The sequence below is a fragment of the Panthera leo genome, chromosome C2 (assembly GCF_018350215.1).
Source record: "Panthera leo isolate Ple1 chromosome C2, P.leo_Ple1_pat1.1, whole genome shotgun sequence".
NCBI classification, from domain to species: domain Eukaryota; kingdom Metazoa; phylum Chordata; class Mammalia; order Carnivora; family Felidae; genus Panthera; species Panthera leo.
Genome location: NC_056687.1, coordinates 48315695 through 48341080, shown reverse-complemented (window position 1 = coordinate 48341080; position 25386 = coordinate 48315695). Strand labels below are relative to the sequence as shown.

At 36.1% G+C, this 25386-nt stretch overlaps 1 protein-coding gene across 13 annotated transcripts in view; it reads left to right on the top strand.

Annotated features, from left to right (window-relative positions):
* The window catches only part of LOC122229851 (ABI family member 3 binding protein), a 257228-nt gene that overhangs the window by 162713 nt on the left and 69129 nt on the right, over positions 1 to 25386 (top strand). For 10 of the 13 annotated variants that reach the window (XM_042955387.1, XM_042955388.1, XM_042955383.1 and 7 more), the window contains 16 exons: positions 1705 to 1764; positions 2568 to 2651; positions 4846 to 4929; positions 6051 to 6110; positions 6844 to 6927; positions 8273 to 8329; positions 9332 to 9391; positions 10032 to 10115; positions 10732 to 10791; positions 13246 to 13320; positions 14182 to 14238; positions 14910 to 14981; positions 15442 to 15489; positions 16250 to 16315; positions 18384 to 18458; positions 22328 to 22402. In XM_042955387.1, the coding sequence (XP_042811321.1) occupies positions 1705 to 1764; positions 2568 to 2651; positions 4846 to 4929; positions 6051 to 6110; positions 6844 to 6927; positions 8273 to 8329; positions 9332 to 9391; positions 10032 to 10115; positions 10732 to 10791; positions 13246 to 13320; positions 14182 to 14238; positions 14910 to 14981; positions 15442 to 15489; positions 16250 to 16315; positions 18384 to 18458; positions 22328 to 22402 (1101 nt within the window). The remainder of the gene's footprint in view (positions 1 to 1704; positions 1765 to 2567; positions 2652 to 4845; positions 4930 to 6050; positions 6111 to 6843; positions 6928 to 8272; positions 8330 to 9331; positions 9392 to 10031; positions 10116 to 10731; positions 10792 to 13245; positions 13321 to 14181; positions 14239 to 14909; positions 14982 to 15441; positions 15490 to 16249; positions 16316 to 18383; positions 18459 to 22327; positions 22403 to 25386) is intronic. The other 3 variants (XM_042955384.1, XM_042955385.1, XM_042955386.1) reach the window with 3 other exon arrangements.

The following is a 25386-nucleotide window of genomic DNA, read 5'->3' as shown; positions in this document are numbered from 1 at the left end:
CAAAGACATCCCAGTGGGAATGTCATTCATAAACCAAACTTAAAACCACTCCAAGTCCTTTAAGATCCTGGGACTACACCAGATAAAAACTGAGTCCTTTGTTTCAGAAGCCTGAGCTTTCTATGAAAGCTTTGTTTCATAGCCTTATCTATTGAAAGTGTAAACCCACATAACCCTCTGATGAGGGAATCATGAAGAGTCCTTTCCCGTTCAGTGTTGGTGAGAAGTACATGTTTGGAAGATACATAATTTTCCTCTTGCTCAGGGTAGAAGGCAACATGTTTTACTTAGTCTTCAGGCTAGTGAAACACAAAAACTTTTCTTGCATAAAAAGCCTAGAGAAGGGAAATAAGGCAGGGTGCTTTCACAAATTCAAGGTTTTTGTTGGGTACATCAAGTGCTAGACTGATTATGTAAGTTATTGAAGAAGTAAAGCATCATTTTGGGCCTCAGTAGATCAGGGAAGGAGTTTGGGTCGTGACATCACATCAGAATCTGCACAAGTGGACAGGTGAGAGAGAAAAAAGACAAAAAAAAAAAAATAGGACACGTTTAGAGGCCACCAGAGGGGCAAAGGTTCTGGGGCTTTGAAGCATCTGTCAAAACATTTTTTTGGTGATTCTGCATTTGGATAATACCACAGGAAGTTGAAGGAGGGCTTGAATGTTGCACTCAGGAGTCCAAAGTTGTTCTCATGAGCATCAGAAATCTCTTCTTTCCACACTGGATAAAGTTTTCCCTGCACTGAGTGTGGATGGGTGCTTTACGAGTGCCACAGACTGAGTGGGTGCCCCTTACACAGTCCTCTTGAGTACCTTTCTATAGATACAAGTCACAAAATCTTTCCAAAGATGAGTTCTCAGCAAGGTCTTCATAGCTATTTTTGGTTATTTGTATAACGGCTACTTGGATATTTAGGAATTTTTTCTGCAGCCGTAATTTGATAAACATGGTAGATGTTTTCTTTATTCAACACCCACTAAAGTGCAAGTTAGTTTTTTACATGCTTTTTCAAGATGGTTAGTAAATGCCTAAAAATGTGCTAGAGTCTACCGTATTAGATTCATATAATCCGCTATCTAGTAGAACTGTTTCCCTCTTTTGCTAAACAGAGACCACAGGTAATGACTATCTCAGGAGATGGAGAAGTCCCTAACTACAGTTAAGCCAAATCTGGACAAAATAATGCGTTTTCCTTCATATTAGTTTGCTAAGTCTGCCATAACAAAAGAGACTGGGTGGCTTGAACAATAGAAATATATTTCTCACAGCTCTGGAGGCTGGAAATTTAAGATGAATGTATGAATAGTTTTAATATTTCCCAAGGCCTTTCTCCTTGGTTTGTAGATGGTCTCATCTTTCTGCATCCTCACATGGCCTTTCCTCTGTCTGTGAACATCCCTTGTGTGTCTCCCTATTCTCATATGGTCATGAGTCATATTGTATTAGGGACCTGCCCTTGCAACCACATTTAACCTTCATTGTCTCTTCAAAGTTCCTATCTCCAAATACAGTGACATTTGGGAGTTAAGGCTTCAACATAAGTATTTGGGAGAAACACAGTACACTCCACATACCCTCCATCTATAAATAAAAATAATAATTCTAGAGGCAATGTTGCACTGGAAAAATACATTTTGAAGTGAATGTTGTAGCTCTTTATACATATTTTAAAAACTTCTTTTGCTTATTTTATTACTTCAGTTCCTGTTACAGATCTTGAACCTGTTACTGTTAGAACTGAGACATCTGGGACAACATTAGGTAATGATTCTGTGCCATTTGCCAAATGCTTTTGCTGTTCATTGTACATTCCATTCAGTCTCCATCTCCTAGATTTTCCTCCTTCATAAGACAGCCACCATCATCCTCTGTTGCCATTCAATCAATCTGAAGAATACTGAAGCCTCTTAAAAACAAGTTTCCTGTTGTTTTTATGAGAGCAGACATTAGCTTAATTCAAAACATTGCTGCCATTTGGTACGTTTGACATTGTCGTGTTAGCTCATGCTCCACTGAACAGTGTTCTGTGTTAGTACTAAGTTTAAAACAAGTTGGGATCTGTTTCTTATCTAGGCGGATCAGCAATAACAGCTACTCTTAGACTTCTTTGCACATCTATGTTTTAAAAAAACTATTTGTATGGTATGTTTGTTTCTTTGTTGCTGCTTTAAATAATGAGATGTTTTATTACTAACTTGATAGATAGGAAATGATCTAAATCTGCAATTTTAAATTATAAGCCTTTCCCTTAGTGTGACTCTAGCCTCCCCTCCCCTTGCACCAGGGTTGAGCCCTCCTCATTTTTTCCCAGTGAAGAAGTTCTGTGAGTGTTTAATTACAAGTGCTAATCTTCATGCCTTGAATGAATTACTCAACTACATACATGAGTTTGCTCCAAAGTACCATCAATGATAAATGAAGATACATTGGCCTAAAAGGATTGAAAATTTTAAATTACAAAAAATTGCCTAGAACTTTTGAAAATCTAACAGCTTTTGTAAAAACCTCTCCTCGATATCCAGAGCCTAAAGACCTAGAGTAACACAAAGTTTTTCTTTCTTCAGCTACCAAAATGTCACAAAGACCCCGTCATCCACGTCCCAGACCTAAAACCACACCGAGCTCTCAAGTACCTCAGACCAAATCGGGTAAATGTGATTGCTTGATTTAAGGGTGAACCCTAGTAGCCTATCCCAGTGGGAACCCCAAGTAGTGCCAAGCTGTTCGTCGCTCTAAGCCTGAAGTCATGAGGCATGGTCAGGTGTCTGAGAATATGGCTGCTTTGCCCAGGTGTCGGAGAATACGGCTGGTTGAGATATATTTGATTCCAGAATATCTTACTCTATGTGAAAGTCTTCTTTTATATGCATTTAGTATATTTTTACTGTCAATTTCTGTCAAATTTTAATGATAAAGCTTCTTTAGAGTCAGTATATGTAGTTCAAGGAAACAAAAAAATATAAGGAATATAAATTACATCCCTTGCATATTTCTGGACCAATATTGAAAATTGCCAATATTGATGTGATAATGGTGAGTGATATGCCAGCTATGAGAGACTTTCTAAAAATAATGGAGTTGGGTATATGTTTGCATGATACATTAAACACTGACCTTGAAGAGGAAAAGACAAAGGTGATCTAGACTTGGACCTTGGGCCCACTACAGGATTTGAATGAATGGAGGGAAAAGTGAATCAAGGCAGAAGGGCTGGACATGTGGGGTGGTAGGGGATCAGCCACAAAGGCAATCCAGTGGGCCTAACACAGAATGTCCTACTTCCAGATGGCCAAAACAAGGTTATTGATGATGCTGCATTTGTAAGGGTCCAGGCAGACAGTTGAAAGAGAATTTTGAGGACCCAATTCAGAAGCTTGGATTTGATACAGGGACATCAACTGTCTTCGATTTCTACTTTATTTGGGCTTTGGCTGGACAGATAATCCACTAAGTATTTTAGACTGAGTGACCATCTTTATTTTGCTCTTTTATGTGTCATGATGAATTCTTGGAAAGATCAGCATAGTCTACTTCAATGATTAATTTTTATATCTATTTCAAACTTATAAACTGTTTATTGCATCCATGTTTACTTAAACATAGCAAGTGCACATTTTCAGCTTCCATAGAAATACAGACTGATAAGATTTTTTTAAAGACCATTTCTTTTCCAAGGTTGTTAGATAAATGAATAAGAATATTTTCCAGTGCAGAGTTTTCCATATCAGAATCCATTATCTAAAACCTAGGATAATTTAATGTTGCCTTCTTTAAGGCAATCAAGATAATTCAAAGGCTAAGCCGAAGACCATGATTGTAGTTTTGCCAAATGTGCAAAGAATGATTATCTACTCTTTCCTTAAGAGGTTATTTTTTGTTTTTGTTTTTGAGGAAGGGTCGACACACAAGTAGATTTGTTTGGATGTGAATGTTCTGACTTTTTGTGTATTTTAAAATCTCTTTGGTTTACTGTATTTTTTGGTCAGTTCCTGCTACAGTTCTTGAACCTATCATGCTTATATCTGTAATAACAGATATACTGGCTTTTCAACAAGACTTATTCTGCTTGTTTTATAACCCAGAATTTCCTCTTGTTTAATATTACTGTATGTCATTCTTTTGGGCCATTCATTTACATTCTTAAAATTATGAAAACTCTTAAAACATATCATCTGTCTTTTCATAGAGAATCAGTCATTCATGAACGTACTTTAGGGCATTTATTTGCCATGTAATCTATTTTAAATTGTTTCACGTTATTTTGTTTAAGCAGTGCTTGCAGTTAAAAAAAAAAACTTTTTCAAACATACTATAGGTATCTACCTCTAACTTAGTTACAAGCCATTAACAGCTATCGTGAGGCCAAAAGAATCCATTCATTTCACATCTACATCTCTACCTTTTTTTTTTCTATTTCTGCAGTATTTTTTTTTTGTCTTGTTTCTATTTAGGTACTAATGTGTTCTTGTTTTAGTAGTTATGTAGAATGTATGAAAGATTGAAAAATTGAGTTATAAATCTCAGATTTAATATGACTGTCCTTGATAATACATTAAAATTTAGCAATGGTTCTTAACCTTTCTGTTGTCCAATCAAACTGTTCTGTGACACTTTGATTATAATTACTAAACTTTATTTCTTTAATTAGAAATGGATTTTTTTCTTCAAAGACTATTCTGTGCTAATAGAAATTCGTAAAGGAGTATACATGACAAAAATCTCAAGCTGGAAAGGCAAATATCTAACAGGTTGTAGATAATCTCGAATCATGTTTTCACCTCTCATTGCTTCCAGAAAAGAGGTAATGTAGTTGTGTAGTAACCCCAGAATTTCCTCCTTCAGCTTCCAAAACATCACAACAGACACGCCGTCCACGTCCCAGACCAAAAACGACACCAAGTCTTGAAGTATCTCAGTCCAAACCAGGTAAATAAGTATCCCTGGTTTAGAGTCTCAGCAGCCTAACCCAGCAGGATCTCAAGAGTAATTCCAGTGGTTGGGAGTAACCAATAGGCCCTATTAAAGATATAACTCATGTTAAACAGAATTTCCCACTGTAGAGATGGCAAGAGGAACACAGTAGGGAGACAGCTGTGGGGCAACCAAAAGCCTCATAGCTCCTGAGTGAAATCTTCTCTATAACTGTGCCTTTTATTAACTTCCATTTGTCTTCAAAATAAAATTCCTTTAGAAAAATTATGCATATTCAGTTCAAATTAACAGGGTCTTCAGTATCACCAGGTCATATTAGTGTCTTTGGTGGGTGTACATTAGATGTGGGAGACATGTTTTAGTCCTCAAACCTGCAAGAAAATTGAGAACAAAAGCCTTCCTCAATAAGATAGAAGATGGCGTTAGAGAGCATGTATGCAAAGATGAGATTGATTTCTGGGTGCTCTCAACAAAATGTGCTAGGTACGTAAATAGGATCAGGAAAAGATTAGGAAATAGTGGGGCCTTGAAACCACCATAGTACATGGATGACTGGAAAGATAGGTAGGAATAAAATCAGAAAGACTGTATATATAGAGAGACAAACCAAAAGAGATAGTCTAACTGTAATACTAGTATAGAGAATGTCTGACTAGACTGTGGTCATCAAAGCTTACTGAATCTTGATTGGTCCATGGACTCTTATGGTGGAGATTCTTAGGCATCTGATGGAACAGTTGAGACTTAATCCAATAGACATCAGCAAATTCGTCTTTGCCCATGAGGGCATGTTCTTTCTTTGCTTAGAATAGAGGGATACCCTGTTAAATAGATCATGCTTCGGCCTCACTTTCTTTCCAAAGTTGTTAGTAATACCCACACATCCCACTTTATTACTTAAAATCAAATCATCAAAGGAAGAATAAGGAAATAGCTACCTGACTTAGGTATGGCCAAATTTGAGGAAATCAACAGTCTACTTTTCTAGTTTAACAGTTTGTAAAAGTTGTTACATAGTTCTAGAAAGCATATTAATAAGACTCATTTTGAAGCAAATGTCTTGAGGGTTTTTTTATTAAACAATCATTTTGTTTATCTTTAATGCTTTTGATCAGTTCCTACTTCAGACCTTGAACCTGTTACGCTCAGAACTGAGACTTGGGTAACAACACAAGGTAAAAACACATGCTCCTCAGTAGGTGCCTTTCTTTCTGATTGTCAGACTCATTCCATCAACATCATACCTGCAGGTTCTTTTACTTCATAAGGTTACATCATCCTCTGTTTTCACTCCATTAAATTCTTCATCCTAAAAGTATTGAGGACTTTGTTCAAACAAGGTATTTCTTTTAAGAGAGCCATGCATAAACCTAACTCAAGTCATCTGTTGTACATGTAACCATCTGAAACTGTTTTGTCATCTTGTATGCTTTTTAATCATGTTTTGTTAAAGCTGGGTTTTGACTCTACTGACTATTATGGCATCGGGAAGTTTCTTTGCGGATCTGAAGTTCTTCTCTTTTGTTTTTTTTTTTTTTTAACTCTCCATGTATTATCTGTTCTTTGATTAACTTTTTAGTTAATTACATGGCCTTATCTTAGTAAACTGTCAAAGAGTTTGTATCTATCACCACACCATAATGTGTTAGCAGTGGAACTTACCCTTTTGTTCAATAGAAGAGTGCTATGAACAGTTGTTTCTTGAATAATTTTACATGACTCATTCTCAATGAACTTGGATTTATAAAAGAATATATACTATTATATTAAGGGTGAAAGTTTCAAATTAAAGGTTAATAAGGAAAATTTACTAAATGTAGTAAGTTTTAGAAAATCTGGAGTCATGTGTCATGCTGTCCTTAGCTTCTGAACTAGACTCTGTAGTAATTGAAGATCTTCCTTCTTCAGCTCCTAAGACATCGAAACGAACCCGTCGTCCACGTCCCAAACATAAAACTACACCAACTACTGAAGTACCTCAAACAAAACTGGGTAAATGTGGGTTTCTGGTTAAAGGAGTAAGTCCTAGCAGCTTTTGGGAGTCTGGGATTGATGCCAGTGGTAGAAGTGATAGCCCAAGTGAGCCCAGTGAGGGTGGGGGCACTAAATGATCTGCGCTGATCCCCCTGTTGAGTAAGCAAAGGAGAACATGATTTGGGGAGACATGTGTGGCAGCTGAATCCCTTGTGCTTTCTGCATAAAGATCTTCTATTTTAATGTGTATTTTATTACTTTTGCTTATTTTGTTCCATACTTCTCTAGCAGACAAAATGTCTTAAATAGAACCAGTCCTTTTTTATTTCAAGAAACAGTGTCTTCCATTTCCCCACAGCTACATCAACAGCTGTGAGGATATCACAGATGTAGCCTGCTTGTTTTTACTTCTCAGGCTGTAGTGTAGTCAAAGTCAAAACCTGCTCCAACAGGAAGCATTTAAAGATTGAACCAAGGCGATGTGTCTGTGCAAATCAAGATTATTTTTTTGCAGGGGTTATAAACATCTTTGAGCATAGAGAGAAGTTTGTGAAAGACAGGAATAAGGAGTTAGAAATAAAGTGAGTCTTAAAATCATGGAGTTTAACAGAGACAAAAAGAAAGGAGGTATTGAGGCCAGCCAGAAGGCACAGGGCTCCTGGAACAAGGGAGATACTGCTTCTAAGTGGTAAAGATAGGGCTGAGTTTGGAAGGGTCCATAAGAGCAGTTGAAGAAAGTTCTTGAAGGTATGACTCAGAAGTTTGGATCTGACCCTAGTAGTATTAGTGGTCTTTCCTGTGATCTCTTCCACATACACAGGGTACCACATTTTTGTGATTAGAGCAGAGAGCTGTTCGACTGGGTACCACACACTGAGTGGTTGTTCCTTAACCTGATTGGTTATTAGAATGATTTTGCATCACATGAGGCCTATTTCCACTTACGAGTTCTCACCACGATGAGCAAGGTTCACTTTGCTTTGTTCTTTTCTATGACTCCTTTCAAATATAAGTGCCATTCATTGTATCCATCTTATTTAGACTTGCTATTTTCTTAAAGCTTCCACAGAAAAGCCAATAATTGCCGGGACATTTTCATAAGTCTCTATTTGGTAAAATGTCTACACAAGTTTCCTAGAGCAGTACTTGGAATTAAGTACTTAAACACCTAAGAGCATATTGTGTTGACATTGAAATGCTTACCAGATTGATAGGTCAGCTATCACTGACTATCTTGTAAAAGAATATTTACCTGGTTATAGGGTGACCAAATATTTTATACGTTTATTTGAAGCAATGTTATACTGGTTAGGTTTTAACTTGCTGACTTTTCACAAGTGTTGACTTCATTGCTTTTCATTAGTTCCCACTACAGATCTTGAAGCTGGCACTCTCAGAACTAAAGCTCCAGAAATCGTGGGTAATGAGAATGTGTGTCCTTCAAATAGTGCTTTTCCTGCTCATTGTCACGCCATTGTGGCCACAGGTTCTCCTGCATCTTACAACCATTTCAACACCCTCTGCTGTCATTCCATTGTAGTCTTTATCTTGAAATTATACTAAACTCTATTTCAAGTTACCTGTTAAACTTAAGAAAACTGTGAGTATGCTAATATGAGGACATCAAACTGCCATAACTGTTTCATGTGATCATCTGCATGTGCTGAAAAGCACTGACTGCTTTAAGCTTCTTTTCAAACATGAATTTCCATCTGTCCCTTATTTACACTGCTTCTCCCTCCTCAATTTTACAAATGTCATGATCTTTAATTGTATTACTTTTTATTGTATTAGGATCTGTGTGATTATATTGATGGATCTATTGTTTCAAAACAAGATGCTTTTACATAATTGTCAAAATTTTAAATGTGCCTAAGTCTTGAGACTTTAAATGAAAGGTTTTTCATGATAGAGTACGGTAACTCTTTCATGAGAAGGTTAACAGTATTTAACTTTTATTGAGTCAAGGATTACTTTGAAACTTTGAACACACCCTATAATGTGTTGATCCTGATGCTTTCAAATAAATAAACTCATTATTGTACCCATGATTATTTCAATAATAGGTATTTATCTCAACTTGTACAGAAGTACAAGTAGAATGATAAATGCTTTTTTCAGTAGAGTTAGAAAAGTATATATTATCTAACTGTAAGAAGTTTGTCTAGCAGAATTGTGCATATTAGCAACAGTCAGATAATCAAACATCTGGGAGAACTTGTTGACCACCATGATATTTAGCAGAGTACAATGCTGTATCTATCTTATGAGTTTAATGGGTACTTTTCCACAGTGTAGTCAAATCTGAAGAGGAAGTGTCTCTTTTCTGTTAGTCTTGAGGCTTAAAAATTGACTCTTGCAGTTAGCCTTGAAGTGAATTTTTAAAAAAAACTCTTTGGTTTCTTTTATTATTTTTGGCCAGTTCTTCCTACAGCCCTTGAACCTGTCACTCTTAGAACCAAGGATCCAGAAACAACATTAGGTAATCCAGCATTTGTGAACAGTTTTTTCCGGCTCATCATCAACCCATTCTATCCTAATCATAATCACTTTGTCACCATCTTTATAAGACTGTCTTGTCATCTTGTGCTGTCCTTCAACTTTAATTTTCTTCTTGAGAGTATTGAAAACTCTTAACGGAAGTTACCTGTTGTTTTTAAAAGCTATGCATGGAATAAGTCAGAATATCTGTCAACCATGTAATCTTGAACTTTTATGTAAACGGGGCTCAAATTGAAAGCTGAGTTTCAAAGTTGGCAATGTCTATATCTCCTCTAGACCAACCAAACCATAGCAATTCACATGGTATCATAGATTCTTTGGAAATTTTCTATTTCTTGGTGTGAACCTAAGACCCCACTACCTACAGCTTGGCCATGGTCCTTTTCTGCTTTTGAGGTTAGAGATTTATGAGATTCCTCACTCCTTGACTTAATTTTATGTGTGAGTTTTATCTCTTAAGAATCTGCAGTGATTAAAGAAATAGTTAACAAAATAGAAAATATTTCAATCTTGAAACACATATGCCTTGAATTTCAAGAAAATATAACGTATTTTAGAAAATCTAGAGCCTTGTTTCCAAAACCATCTTCACAGGAGTAATCCAAAGTTTCATCCTTCAGCTCCTAAAACAGCACAACGAACCCGTCGTCCACGTCCCAGACCTAAAACCACATCAAGTCCTGAAGCACCTCAGACCAAACGGGGTAAATATGCTATTCCATGATTTGAGGGGTGAACCCTAGCAGTCTGCCCCAGTGGGGTCCCAAAGAAATGTGTCTGATGGGAAGTGACAGCCTTCAAGGCATGAGAGGTATGGTTAGCAACTGCTTCTTGAGTGAAATTTTTGGTCTCTCTAAAGATGTGTTTATAGCAAGACTGGCATAGTCACTGATAATTACTTATTGCTATATCTGCATTTAAACACATGATCTAGTTATTATGGTCATGATTACATAAGCATAAGTATTATTTCAGCTTCCAAAAGTTGTCACAAGTTACTTTCATATATATCGTCATATACATTGTCTAAGCAGATTTTCCAAAGCAAGCTTTCATATTGGTTAGAGTCAGAATATCAAACATCTTAGAAGAACCTCATAGTGACCATACTAATCTGCATAGCAGAATTTAAAGGTTGTGACTACTTTCTGCAATGACTTGTTCCTGACTCGTTTGACCAAATTCTCAAAAATAAACTGGTTCCTGTCAATTCAAAAGTTTAAAAAAAAAGTCATTTGAAACGAATGTTTTGAAAGAAAAATTAAGATTTTTTAATGTGCATTTATACTTTTTCATGTTCCTGTTGTTGCTTTTGGTTAGTTCCTGCTACAAGTTTTGAACCTGTTATTCATAGTTCTGAGGCTCCAGAATCAACATTAGGTAATGATTTTTGTGACCTCATTACATACTTTTTTATTCATTGAAAACCTACTCTATCACTGTCATGGCCAGAATTGCTCCTGCTTTCTTAGACTGCTCTTGATCTGTTTCATACTTCATCTTATATGTAGTCAGGATTCTTTTTTTATTTTTATTTTTGAGAGAGAGAGAGAGAGAGAGAGACAGAGACAGAGTGTGAGTGGGGGAGGGGCAGAGAGAGAGGGAATCACAGAATCTGAAGCAGGCTTCAGGCTCTGAGCTGTCAGCACAGAGCCCGTCGTGGGGCTTGAACTCATGAACTGTGAGATCATGACCTGAGCAGAAGCTGGACGCTTAACTGACTGAGCCACCCAGGTGCCCCATTAGTAGTCAGGATCCTTAATTCAAGTGCTGCCTATTGTTTTTAACAAATGTCCCTGGACCCAGGAAATCTATCTGCCATTAAACTTCCTTTAAAATTTCATTCTCTGAAGTGTCTGAAGTCTAAATTACAACCCATCTATTTGGTAGTTAGATCTATAAAATGATAATTAAATACCATGAAATCTTTCTGATCAACTTACTTTCTATAAGATTTTTGTGACATACGCATTATTCTCTTCCTATTTTCAGTGATTGTTTTTCCCTGTTATATTAAATTATCTAAAAAAAAAAAAAGTGCTTTCTGGAAGTGCAAATAATAGTAAATACAAGCTACAGTCTTTTCCCACCACAGAAGATTTTGGTTATTCTTTATCTTCCACCAAGCTTAGCATTGATTCTTAATCTTCACTAACTAGGAATCTCTGAGTAATTACATTAATATCTATTCCTCTAATTAACAAATCTTGTTATTTTGTTTCCAAAACACTGTCAGTAGTGATAAGAAACAGATTAGTAAAATAAAATGTTTCAAACTTAGGCAATAAACTCAAGAAAATCTAATGTTTTAGAAAACACAGTCTGTGAACAGTGCTTTTGATGGTTTCTAGACCTATAAACACAATAGCAACTCGATTTTCTTCATTTAGTTTCAAAAACATTGGGGGGAAAATAAATCCTCCTCCCAAACTTTAAACTTCTGAAAGTTTCACAGCAGGAATCAAGAAAGTCAGTGATTTCTAGTTTGAGTCCTTCCAGCCCATTTCAGTTGGATCCCAGGGATGACGGTGATGTAGTTTGTTAACTTTCAATTCCCACCTCTATACCTTCTAAGAGAGAGAAGGCACAAATTGTAGTTAGTATCTCTATAATTGCATGTTGACCAAAAGGATCATGGTTGGGGAGATTTATATAGTAGCCAAATTCATCATGTGCCCTGCAGAAGGATTATCTCCAACAAAAGATGCATCTTATTAAATTCTCTAACCACTCTATTTCATTTATCTTTTTTTTGAAATTGGCAATACTTATTTGGCTTACTAAACAAAAATTTCCTTGCCCTCTGTGTTCCCAGAACTATATTAGCAGTTGGGTGGGGTGAGGTGAGGAACAGAGATAGAGACCAAAGTAAGAACATGTTTCACTTGCTGAGAAGAGTACAATATAACTGTGAAGAAACACTGTTCTCAAGTTTGTTTGTTTGTTTTTTTTGTTTTAAATACGGCAATTTGCTTATACAAAAGCAGCTTGTTTAATTGGTAAGAATATAGAGAGAAAATACTTAAAGGAAACAAAGATCTATGTTGATTGATAGAGAATAGTTGGGCTTTGAAATAACTTCAGAATTTTGCATTAGTGGGCAGGAGGGTGGAAACTGCAAAAATAAAACAAAAAATCTCAATACCTATTGAGATTACCCAAGGGGGAGGTCCAACTAGAACACAGAACAAAACACGCCAAATGGTACTAAACATGTTGGTAATGATACTGTCATAAAATCAGCTGTAGGAAGCTCTTAGAAAGCCCTTGTGGGAATTCATATTCAGATACCATAGTGAGAACCTAGTTTTTTTCTCAAATAGGCTCTTGCATTTTGTAGGATGCTTAAGATCAGGGGTCAGCAAATTTTTTATGTAAGGATGTTAGATGGTAAATAATTTAGACTTGTAGGCCATTCTCTGTTGAAACTACTTGATTCTGCTGTAGTATCTCAATTGAAGGCAACCAAAAGCAATATGTAGATGATATGGAAATATGCCATGGATCATCTTAACTTGAGGGTGTTGTTGTATTCCTATAAAATTTTATTTGGTTTTTATACCATTTTCACATGTCATAAAATATTACTCTGAAATTTTTTCTGTCATTGAAAAAATACAAAAACTGTTCTTAGCTCACAGATCAGGCCAAGGACTGGATTGGCAGGGCCATAGTTTGACAATTGCTGTTTTAATAACGTATACTCTGCATGGCTCTCCATAACCGTGTGATTTTTGAAGATCTATGTATTTCTATCCATTGCTACCTTTATCTAAAACCTGTAAAAATAAATTTTCCATAATTACTTTGACAATTTAGATGCTCTTCTTTCAGCTCCCACTGAACTGCAAACTCTTACTTTGAAACCAGTGACATCACCAAGCCTAGAAATGACACAGAGTCAACCTGGTAAATAGACTGTTTTATCTGTCTGGGTACACTGTGAGCCTCAGGGGACATTTTCCAAGTGTTAAATTTTCAAATATAAAAAAAAACAAGTAATACATATTTAATAACTCGATGCATTGTACATGCTCTTCCCATGATTGCATACTGGTGTTAAGTTAGTTACATATTCATGGCAATTGTTATTCACCTGATAGACATAATTATCTTCATTTCATTGTGTATACTCTGTATCACATAGAGAATAGTCAAGTATGTGGATTAAGCAGTCAACAAAACCACTTAGAAGAATTGATTTTATCCCTTATTTTTCACTAACAGTTACAAACTTGTAGTTCTCTTTAGTAATAAGCTAAATGTGTGCTCTGTTCTGTGAAAAGAAGGTTCGTTCAGTTATAACCATGAAGGAGGGAGAAAGTTCTCACTTAAGCACAGGTCACAAAACCACCCTATACAATACTGCCCTTCAAAAATGAAAACAAACATTTTAAGTTAGGAATTCAGTAGCTACTCCCTGGCATATATTTTGAAACATCAGATCTTTTTCCAGCATAGGGTTATAATTCTTTTCATCTCCTTTGTGTATCTTCTAATTAATTAAATGACATTTTTGTGCCTGTGATGGTACAAGGTACGGTTGTTAATAGTTACCTACAACACTTTCAAAATTAGGAATTCAATTCAGTTATTTGAGCTTCCCATCATGTTATTAATAATACTGTTATTATCATAACAGCAAACATTGAGCATGACATGCAAACAAAGTGCAAGACACTTTTCTAAATAGTATTTAGCTTGTGTGCATTCCCAATGCTGGCAACAACCCATTCTTGATCAATTGTATCATTTTGTGTTCTCTGCTAGTTTCTGAAGTCCCGGAATTCATTACATTAAGCATTGAGTCATCAAAGGAAGCTATAGGTAAAAAACATTTTCCCATCGAGAAGTCAGGTATATGTGCTTTTCCATCTCATTGCAGAAGTCATCTTTGGATGCCCTCATGCTTTGTGACATTTCATAGCTCTTCACATCTTGTCTGTGCTCATCCAGTGAATCTTAAAAGTCAGATATTACATACAGCACGTTGTGCTAGTGTCTGCTGTATTGCTATGCACGTTTCACAATTTTCTTAGTTGCCTTTCACTCTGAATGCAAAATTTAACATTCTCATCATTCTTTAAATATGAATATGAACATCCTGTTTTTCATTTTTATATTGTTTTTAGGTTTCATCCCCATGCTTTTTAAGGACTCTTTGTCTTTTTATTAGTAGAATACTTAATCAAAATATGTAAGGAAGTGAAATTACCTGCTTTACTCCAAGTAGAAATTGCTGAAGACCCTGACAGTTACCGTGTGTGTGCGTGTGCGTGCGTGTGTGTGTACCCTTGCCCACACTGAACACTGCCTTCATTATCTGCCTTCACCTCTGCCCTCTTAAATTGTAGTCATTTTCCTAATCTACCAAAACGTTATTTATTCTCATGAATATATCTACTTAACTAACCTCTGTTTACAAAGTCAACAGTGTTCTATTACAGTGTTTTATGAGCTGCCCACCACTAACCAGCCATTCCCTGTTTATTCCCTAGCACCAACTGTAACAGATTATCTATATCCCTCTGCCAAAGCACCACTCAGTCCAGAGGAGCCAAAGACTGCAGGTGGTAAAGGTTCTCATGCTCTCATTCATTTATTCACCAAATTTTTAATTAGCATCTGTTATGTCCATGGAACATGGAAGTTCAGGCTGTGGTATTTGTTCTGCAGTTGAATTCATTTGAAGAGCAATAGCTTCCCAAATTCTTGGATTCTTAACACTAAAATGACAACTGACTCTCTGAACACAGAAATTCTGGTTTTCTGTGGTATCAAAATATGGAACATAATGGCATTTGATAGCCAGCTACTGACAGTTAAAACATAAATATTAGTTGGAAAATTAGTATTACGGAATAGGATTTCCCCCTTGTTTCTCTCTTTTCTTCTCTAAATCCATCGTCCTATCTATAAAAAAAATACATGCAAAGAGAATGAGAAGTGTTGACATTCAAGAAAGATATACTTAACTATAGCTTAACACCTTAAAGTTTTCTAAAATTGTTCTCCTTTGTTTTGATACAGTTGTGGAATCTATTACAAATGTGTCTGAACCACCTGAGACCACGCTAGGTAATGACACACCTCAGCAGCTTTTGTTCTCATTGCCACCATCACCTGAGAACCTCAGGTTCTCTCTCATTGTGAATTCATGTTGCAACATCATTCTTTGCCACTGCAGTTAATTTTCTTTCTAGGTGCTTCTGTTTGTAACCATTGTCCAAAAAGTTTCTTCTTCTGTTCAGTTTTGTATCTAGATGTTGGTCTCTTTCTTTACTTAAGTCAGTGAAACTTTGAAATCTAAAGCATCTTTTTCCTAACACTGAACATTCTGCCAGCTTGTATTGTGTCGAATATTTCAGTTTTCTTTTTGTATGATGATCCATTTTATACTTTCTGCCCTAGCAACGTACTTTCCATTAACACTCATTTCATCACATTCGTTTACATGTCTGATTTTTTTTTTTTTTTTTTGCCACAATTCTAAGTGAAATTCAATGCTTCTTCATGGGCTCACGCTTTAACATTCCTTATTACTTTGGTTTGCTCTTTAAGGTTACTATCTTTCTAATATTGTTCTAGTAGTGTTGAGGAGGTACTAGTTTGAAATGAGGACTTAAAAGTAAGGATATTGCTTACTTTGAAATTATTTGGTAATCTGGCATCTCAGCATTTTTTAAACTAAACGCATTATGAAGAAGTAGGAATGCTATTTTGCTACAGAGTTGCAATTTCTTTTTTTTTTTTAATTGTTACCATCCTTTCTGTCATCAGTACTTAAAGTTTGTGAAGCACTTTCATAACCCCAGGTACTTTCCTTCAATTATCATAGAGACATCTCCTCTGCCTTTCCAAACTATAATCCTACCCAGCCCAGATGAGCCTCCGACTGAACCGGGTAAATATTATTTTGTATTTCATGTAGAAGGTGAGTGTTTGCAGAATTTATAAGAATGGAAAGACAGTATGGGCACTGTAGACATCAGAACACCTAACTTAATCACTCTGCTCACAGTCTTTGATGGGGGATCTGACTTCCCTGATGCCCCATTTCTCATCCTAATAGACATTCACTTGGCAGCGTTATGAATATTCTTTAGGCTATGGCTGAAAAGCCCTTCTGAGCTACTCTGCAAATGTTTCAAACAGGAAATAGTATTGTTGCTGGGAAATAACATTTATATTCCATTTTTATATATAAATATGTATCTTAATTTTAAATACTTTATCATCTTAACTAGTTTTACAAGTCCTGCGGTAATGTACAGAATATTTTAAGGTATCTAATTTGTGTTGGAGATTAACAGATTTCACTGTGTGGTCCCCATAAAGGGGTACAATTGGCCAGTCACCTTATCATTATTCAGGCCCTTTACTTCTTTCTCCTCCCCTTTCTGCAGCAGTTGGACCTTTCACTGCATGTAAATAAGAAAAACTGACGTGAAACCAGCTACTTAGCAAGTCGTCAAGGTTTACTTGATGGTGGAATTTGAAATACAGGAAAACAGATCACCAATATGGATAACTAAATGTTTGGCCTCTTACAAGGAAAAATCCTCTCAATATCTATAGGCTTTCTTAGCGTGATAGTTTATCATAAATAAGCCCAAACTTGTGTTTTGATTGTTAATAAGCTATTTCATATGGCTCTATTTCCAAAAGAGATATGAATGTTAATTTTATGCATTGTCCTCTAAAATATCTCATTAAATTTTGCCTACCAAATTGACAGTTTAATTTTTACTGAAATATCACCTTAACCACATTAACTGACTCTGTGCCAGTCATCTCTAACTTCTCCAAAGTTTAAGTAGCTGTAATGATACGATTGGAATGTTTCATTGTGAATACTATTAGTAATATCTACCTCATACCATGGGAGAAGCAAATAGCCCATCAGGAACCTCAGCAAGCCAAGGAACTTGGTAGTCAGAAAATCACAAGACTGAAAGAAATTCTAGAATCACAGAATTTCAGTATTGGAAGGGCTCTTAAAAGTCCTGTTACTTTTGAGAGAGAAGCTGAGGCTGTAGACTGAGTGATTAGCAAAGGGAGCTCTTAAGCCTTCAGGCTCCTAAACCAGCACAATCTCTTGCATATATTGGTGTTCATTTCTCTCCAGGCGATCCCACTGAAGATTCCACTGAAACCACTGCATGCAGACTCGATAGAAACTTCTAGTATCTAATAACTCTTATTTTCAGCCAGCTTTCCTTAGGTGCCTGAAACCCAGTGACCTTGGAAACCATTTTGTTTCTCCTAAGCTGTTTATACCAAACACACTAGAGTCCATACAAATGTGTTTCCATAAACTGCAACCTTGCATTTGATAATTACTTTCCTCCGGCAGGATATACTTCTCATTTTCTTGGTAAAGAAACAATTGATTTTTACAGTGACTGTCCTAGAAGTACTGCAGGAATCGCCCAACAAAGGAATAACTTTCTCAGGAATGTATCCTTTGAATTTCTATTCAGTTTTTCTTCCCCAGCATGACCAGTGAAAATTGTATTATGTTGACTAAGATTTTTTTCCATTAGCACTTGGTATTAAAATACCATTCATTTTCTAGGTATATTTGGAATGTGACATACCAGCTTTGGTTTTAGAAGAAATTGTATTTATCTGCACTTAAAATTTTATAGCAGATATTATTGTAAAATAGTATGAACTTGTAATAAGGATGAATTCTTACTATGAAATTTATTTTTAACCTTTTAAAAGGTATTTGAAGTAGATATTTCATCTGCCGGCTGAATATCTTGGATATCATTTAATGTGCTTTCTTGTTTTGTTTTCCATTATAATAATATAAGAAATTTATCTCTCTTTGTTCTGTGGTTCTTTGAAAGCTTGATTTGCATTAGCTGCTGTGTATTTAAGACTTCATCTTTGAGATCCTAGAGGCTTAGATACTGTGATTCTTGAAGCGCTTAAGAGCTTCAAACCTATATTCTTTTTTTTAGCTCCCAAGCAGATACCACGTGCTTCTCCCAAACCAAAAACATCTCCACGTCCGAGAATCCCACAAACACAGCCAGGTAAAGACATGTTTTATATTCTGGCCTGAAGAATTTGATATTATTGGATTTGTTCTATTGAGTTATAGTCAGTTGGGTTTTTCACCCTTGTAAAACAAGTCTTCCTTTGAAATACAAGAAACATTTACATCTATTTGTGAACTTCATCAAAAAGTATGTGATTGGAATAGCTTATTCCAGAAAGCTTCCCTGTTAATACATTATTTGAAGAGGGAGCTGGAGAAGAATGGAATTTCTTCAGAGTAGCCCGCCTATTCCCATCGCCTCTCCGAGCGTGGGAATATTTGCATGGTCCTGGAATGTGCTTCCCCCTGCCAATTACTTACTTACTTACTTACTTACTTACTTACTTACTTATTTATTTATTTATTTATTTATTTATTTATTTTTACTTCCAGTAGATTTTATTTAATAGTATGTCATGAAGATTTGTTTTTATATATATATACTCTCCTATAACATAATGATAATATAATATTGCTTTGGCTGTTTTGCTGTAAAATTGTGATAAGGACCTGAACAAGAGTCATTATAAACTGTTTTTCATTCTGTTCAAGACACTCTTCTTTGAATATGATTAAATCTAACCCTAACTTCTCAACCAAGATTTTGTCCAATTTTTCCAACTGCCTTGGAGGATGTCTAGTTGGGGCTACCCTAAACTTGACATGCCTCAGAGCTCATTATCTTTTCCTCCTTTCAATTTCTCATTTTTGTCTGTGGTAGGTTCTCAGTATTTTAAATCTAATTTTTGCTCCTCTTCCTCCCTGCCCTCTGCAATCCATCTATTAATAAATATGATACCTTCGTTTCTTCGGAACATGTCTAGCATTGGTTCCTACTACAAGCATGTACTGGTGTGTTGTCTTTGATCTTCTTTTTTCTCTAATTTCAAATTATACCACCCCTCAGTGCTTAAGTGATTAACTCATTTCATCAGTCAGTCACTCAACAAATATTTCCTGCATTCTGTGGCCTGTGTGCCAGACATGGGATATGAGACAGAATTGTATCCATCCATGGTCAAGGACTTTACAGTCTAGGCTCATCATATAAATTTAAACATATCATTTATACATGGTCTACTTCCAAAAGTTATGAGGGTGCACCTACTCAATTTACTAGAAAAGGAGCCTTCACTACCACTTATGGTCTGGGGAAGGAAAATGTGAGCACCATCAAAATTATGCTTAATCGAGGTAGTAGTTCTTAATTCCTACCACTGATCCTTTAATCATATGTCAGTATCCCTACCAAAAGAAAAAACTGTAGATTTGGGCATGGTCTTTAATATCCGATTCTAAGAGAAATTTTGCCTATCATTTTTTTTCTCTTAAGGGAAATTCCTTAAAACACAGTTCTATGTTTGACATCTAGCTAATGATTTTAAATCTGCTTTAATGTATTTTTAAGTGTGTTTTCTTTAATTACTAAAGCTTTGCTATGACAATAGTATGATACATAGTGTAAAGGTACCATGGCCAAAATTCCCTAGAATACAAAATTTAAAATAATAACAATAAATACACTGGAAGCATTAATACATAATAAATACTATGAAAAACAATGATTAGTAAATAAATAATGATTAATGAATAGAATAAGAACAAAAAAATCAAAGCAAGGATATTAAATTGGTAGAAAATTAAAATCTGACCTTAAAAGCTTAACAGATAAAATGACATGAGAAGAAGCAGCTCTCAGCTTTTTATTTAAATGTAAAGCATAGAACAAAAGTAGTAGAGAAAGGAGAAACAGAAGAAAGCATGAAAACTTGATGAATGTTGGAAAATAAAAGATGAAAAATAAGTGCTTGAGTGTTAAGACATTGGGAATATAAATTCCTGGTTAGTAAAATTTTTAAAAGTAAAGGAGATATGAGGTAACAAAGAAGACATTTGTCATTTTATCTTTTTGAGCTACATACTCTGTACTTATAGAAATACATGTAGTAAATCGGGAGCTTACTCTAACTTCCCATCATTCTAAATTTCAAGATTGTTTAATTTTTATTTAGACCTTTAGCCAACCTTGTTCAACAAGATATGCAACTTCATAATGGATAGATTCATATGTTCGATGCATTCCACTCTCTAACCCTGAAATTTTGGAGTGGTTGTCAGCCCATAACAAGACAGCCTTTTGATTCTGTTCCCACTGAGGCAACACTCAGCACACCAGCATCTCCTGTGGAAAGTAACTGCAAACCAAATACTTCTAGCTTGTCATTGCACTTAATGCAAGAGAACAATTTGGAAAATTGATTGTGAAGAAGTAAGTGTATTCTAATTATTCCCCTTCAAAGCGGGTAAAATTAGGAATTCCCCTACCCAAGAGAATGATCTTACTGAATAGATCCTAGCAATGTTTGTGTAGCATGTATACGTATGTATCACTAAATCTTTCAAAGGTGAATAATCAAATGCTGGTACTTTCTCCCTTACCCTTGGCTAGATCTTGTAAATTTCAAAAGGCCGTTTGGGAGAGAGAATGTTCTGTGCATATGTACAATACCAAATGCAAATTATTATTGCTAGACTGTAAAGGGATCCCTGACAGTAGAGTATACAACACCAAGTACAACACAGTGTGATCACCTGCTAATTTTTTCAGATTGAAATGCTATAATTGGGCATGCTACCTCTCTTCCTATTTATACTCAGATGGCAAGATTTAAGGCAAAGTGGAATAAAAAGTTTGGAACAAATTATCAAAGGTATTTTGTCATTGAATAAAGGTTTTTTTTAGATTCCTGTGTTCATAGGTAATAGTCAACAACCCATTATTAATTTTATCCCAATAAATCTTACAACCATCAAAACTATGGGTGCTTTGGGTTTATGTAGAGATGAACAACATGAGAATTGGAATATACTCAAACCTTTCATTATCAAATTTGTAAAAATCTTCTAGAAGTGGAAAGAATTTTTATATAGTTCTCACATCATTTTGACATTTCATGTGTAATTCTCATAATCACCCTTTAAGATAGGTTTATTATTTCCACCTAAAAAATGAGGAACAAGTTAAAATGTGACCTCAGCACCAGGATCTAGAGAGCCCAAGTGTTTGAATCTAGTGCTTCTGTCTGGACCTAAGAATTCAGTTCAAGTCTCATCTCTGGTACTTACTACCATGTAACCTCGGGCAGAGAGTCACCAACCCAAGCTACTAAAGTGAAGCTCATAATTCCTTCAATCATTATGGTGAGAATCAAAGGGCACAATCCTTATAAAACCACTTTTGGAATTATAAAATGAGCTGTAAATAAATTAGATCTTTTTTTTTTTTTCCTGGTATCAGCACCTCATTACTCCAAAGGAGCAGTTGTGGGAAGACCATTTTAGTTTGTGAACATGCTCATTTAAAGATTGATTTGAGCCTAAGCATGGCAGAGAGTGTGGAATTCAAGCCTACTCACTGTATTATCTTCTCTTTCTGCTGTTGTCTGAGTTGACTTTAAGCTTGTCTTATCCATGCTTCATTGGCTTCTACTCTGATTTCACTGAATTAATCTTCACAGAAAGACATGAGGGTGGATTCGATGAGTCAAACTTCGAGAAGAGTGCTCTTGCATTAATTTAATTGCTGTCTCTTCTGAAATAAAGATTTTAAAAACAGAACTTTCTCCACCCTACCCTTATGCTGAGTCATATTTTGTGGTTTCTCAGATAACATTTTTCTAAAAGTATCTGGAATTCTAACTGATAAATATTTAGAGCCTAAGGTTTATTTTTCCATATAACTCCCATTTCAATACTTCTTTTTTTAATCAGTGGTCAGGAATACACTCTGTCATATCTTACATGTTAAGCATGCCTGGGAGATACCGAACCAAAATGACTCATCATCTGAGTTCTCTCTTTCAGCTCGTAAGGTGCCTCAGCGTGTTACTTCAAAGCCAAAAACGTCACCAAGTCCAGAAGTGTCCTATACTCCACCTGGTAAATGATTTATTTCATGTTTAACTCAAAGGCATTCTGTCATGCTCTGCTGCAATGACACCTGAGATCTGATAGATGTGAGGTCAATACTTGACTTATGTTCAAATGCCATGTTGAATCATCCATGGTATGAGCATCTCAGAGGCTTCATAAGTTATCTAGTTGCTCATATAGTAAGCTATCGATACAGTCAAATGGCAGAGAATTATGCCAAGGGTAAATCTTCCTTCTAGAACTAAAGTTCTCATATAATAAAAATAAACCTACCAATGCTAACCGTACTATGTTGAAATGGTCCACCAAAATAAGATCAAGAATTCGAGACTTTTACCACGTAAAACGATAAAGTGTTTTGCAAACGGAGGAAATGTTTACCCACTGTCTTCGGTTCGGTAATTTTACACTAACCAGCATTGAGGTTTTTTGTTTTGTTTTGTGTGGTCGATTAAATTCTACTTTACCCGTTCATGGAATAATAGCTTAGGTTGAGAAATAAGAAATTTCACATACACAAAAGATTTCTCTAGGTACAAATCCATTTCTTGCCCATCATCTGAGAAGGCCTTTTGTCCATTTACAGAGGGAATAATTTCATATTTGTGGGAGTAGTTGGTGTGGGACCTGCAAGGACCCAAACATTCCCTGAGTCTTGCTGCCAATGCTCTAGGTCCTCAAGTGACCTTAGGAAGCCACAGTAAGCCGAACAGTTCTCTGATAAACCAAACCAAGCTAATTTTAAACTAAATGTTCTGGGAAATGCTATAATTCTTTCTTTCTTTTTAATGGTCCAATTATTATAAATTTCTAGATGCTCCTAGAAGCCTATGGAACATTCCCAGAACCATGCTGTAGCATGAAATGATGGCATTTTGGAAGGAAGCCTGAATTCACTTGCTATAAATGTCTTCCAGATTTGTAAGCGGGGGTTATTGCTGCTGTGGGAGTCTGGTCGTTGCAGGTGGTGATAGGCCAGAGAAAGGCTCCTTTGCCCTGAAGTCTAGAATTTAAATTTGCACCACTAAATGCAATAACCAATACTGCAAACACCAGCAAAAAAAAAGCTGATCTTTCCACTTGGAAAAATTCAATTTCTTATTTTCAGTTATGGCAAAAAAATGTAACAGTAATTGACTCATTAATGATAACAGTAGGTTTGAGTGATTTTGTTTGCTTTTCCTTTATGTTAGAGAAAGTAATATTGTTGATCCTGATGTGACTTAATCTCATTAAACCAATATATATAGTCCTTATTTTTTTTCTTCTTAAATACCAAATATTTGCCTCAATTCTACCAATGCCTTATTTTTCACAGGAACTCTGTGAGTTTGAGCACTGGAACAACATAACAAACTGCCCTCTGGAGTCTCCACTGGGCTTATTCTGTTGACTCTCCAGTTCCACATGCTCAGTTAGAATTCTGTCTCTAAACCTAGTGTTGGTCCCACCACTGTATTCATCAGGGTCTCCACTGTTGTTCCAGGGGTGCAAGACCTACAGGAATAATCTTCAGTTTTCTCACAAGTGTTCAAACAGACGAGGTTCTGCTGTGCTCAGTTTCTGGGTCCTATCTGGGCTCAAGTTTACATCCTAATGAACCCAGAACCTTGTTTACCAGCCCCTATGGATTATATCTCAGAAAGCAGAGGGGAATTTACACTATACTTAATATGTACTGGTATTCTAGAGAAATAGATTGTCTGCAAAAGTCTAAAAGTGTAAAATGTACTGCTGAAATCAAGACAGAGTTAATGGGTTTTTAAAATATTTATTTTTGAGAGAGAGAGAGAGAGAGAAGCAGAGAGAGGGAGGCACAGAATCTGAAGCAGGCTCCAGGCTATGCGCTGTCAGCACAGAGCCCGACAGAGGGCTCGACCTCACGAACCGTGAGATCATGACCTGAGCTAAAGTCAGATGCTTAACCGACTGAGCCACCCAGGTGCCCCCAAGACAGAGTTATGCTTTATCATAAGGTTTATCTCAAAATTTATTCTGAGAGACATCAGAAGCAACAAACTGGAGTTTTTAGACCTGTATCAAATAGGTCAGTATAGGATATGCCATGTAGCTCTTCCATTCATAGATTCCTAGCTATAACACAGGTTTCATCTACTTAGACTTTTAAAAAACTATTTTCTAGCCACTCAGTTGAATTATCTCTATAATACTTAAGGAAAATCTAGACAAATTGAGCCCACACACCATGTCCAGAACCAAAATAGAACTGGATTTTCTTCAGATGTGCCTTAGAGGAATGATTTCAAATTCACAGCTAAGGACTTGCCCTGATAACCTGGCTCAACAGAGCTGGGCTTTCTTTGTAGATCTGTTTCTAAACAAAGAGCTGTCTTGGCTTTGTGGTGCCTCTTCTGGCCCACAGATACTTGGAGAGACTTCAGTCATTGGAAGTCAACCAGGAAGACAATCTAAATTTCAGCAAATTATGCAATCTTCACAAATGTTCTATATAACTACTCTCTTCAGTAAATTCTAATTTGCAGCCGCACTGTAGCATTTTTGCAGTTAGTAAATGAGGGAATAATGATGAAATGCCTTTGGAGGTAGAATCACTAGTACATAGGCAATGACTAGAAGTTGCTATGGAGAGGAGTATGACACTGCTGATCCTAGCTTGGACAAGTGATAGATGATAACACCACTAAGGCAGGGAACACAAAGGGATAAACACCTGTGTTGGTGCATGCTGGGTTTGGAGGGACACTACAACTTGCAAGTGGGGATGTCTAACTGGGGGTTGAAATGCATTTCTGTATTTCTAAACCAAAGTTAAGGTTTGGGATATAGGTTTGGGAATCACCTGTCTACCTATAGGAGGTTATTTAAATCTTGTGTGTGAATGACACCATCCAACAGAAAGTATAGACTGAGAAAAGAAGAGGACAGAGGTAAAAGACTTGGGGGGCACAGTTACATTTAGGAAATGGATAGGGGAAGAGGGGCCAGCAGAAGTTGCTGCCAAAAATATA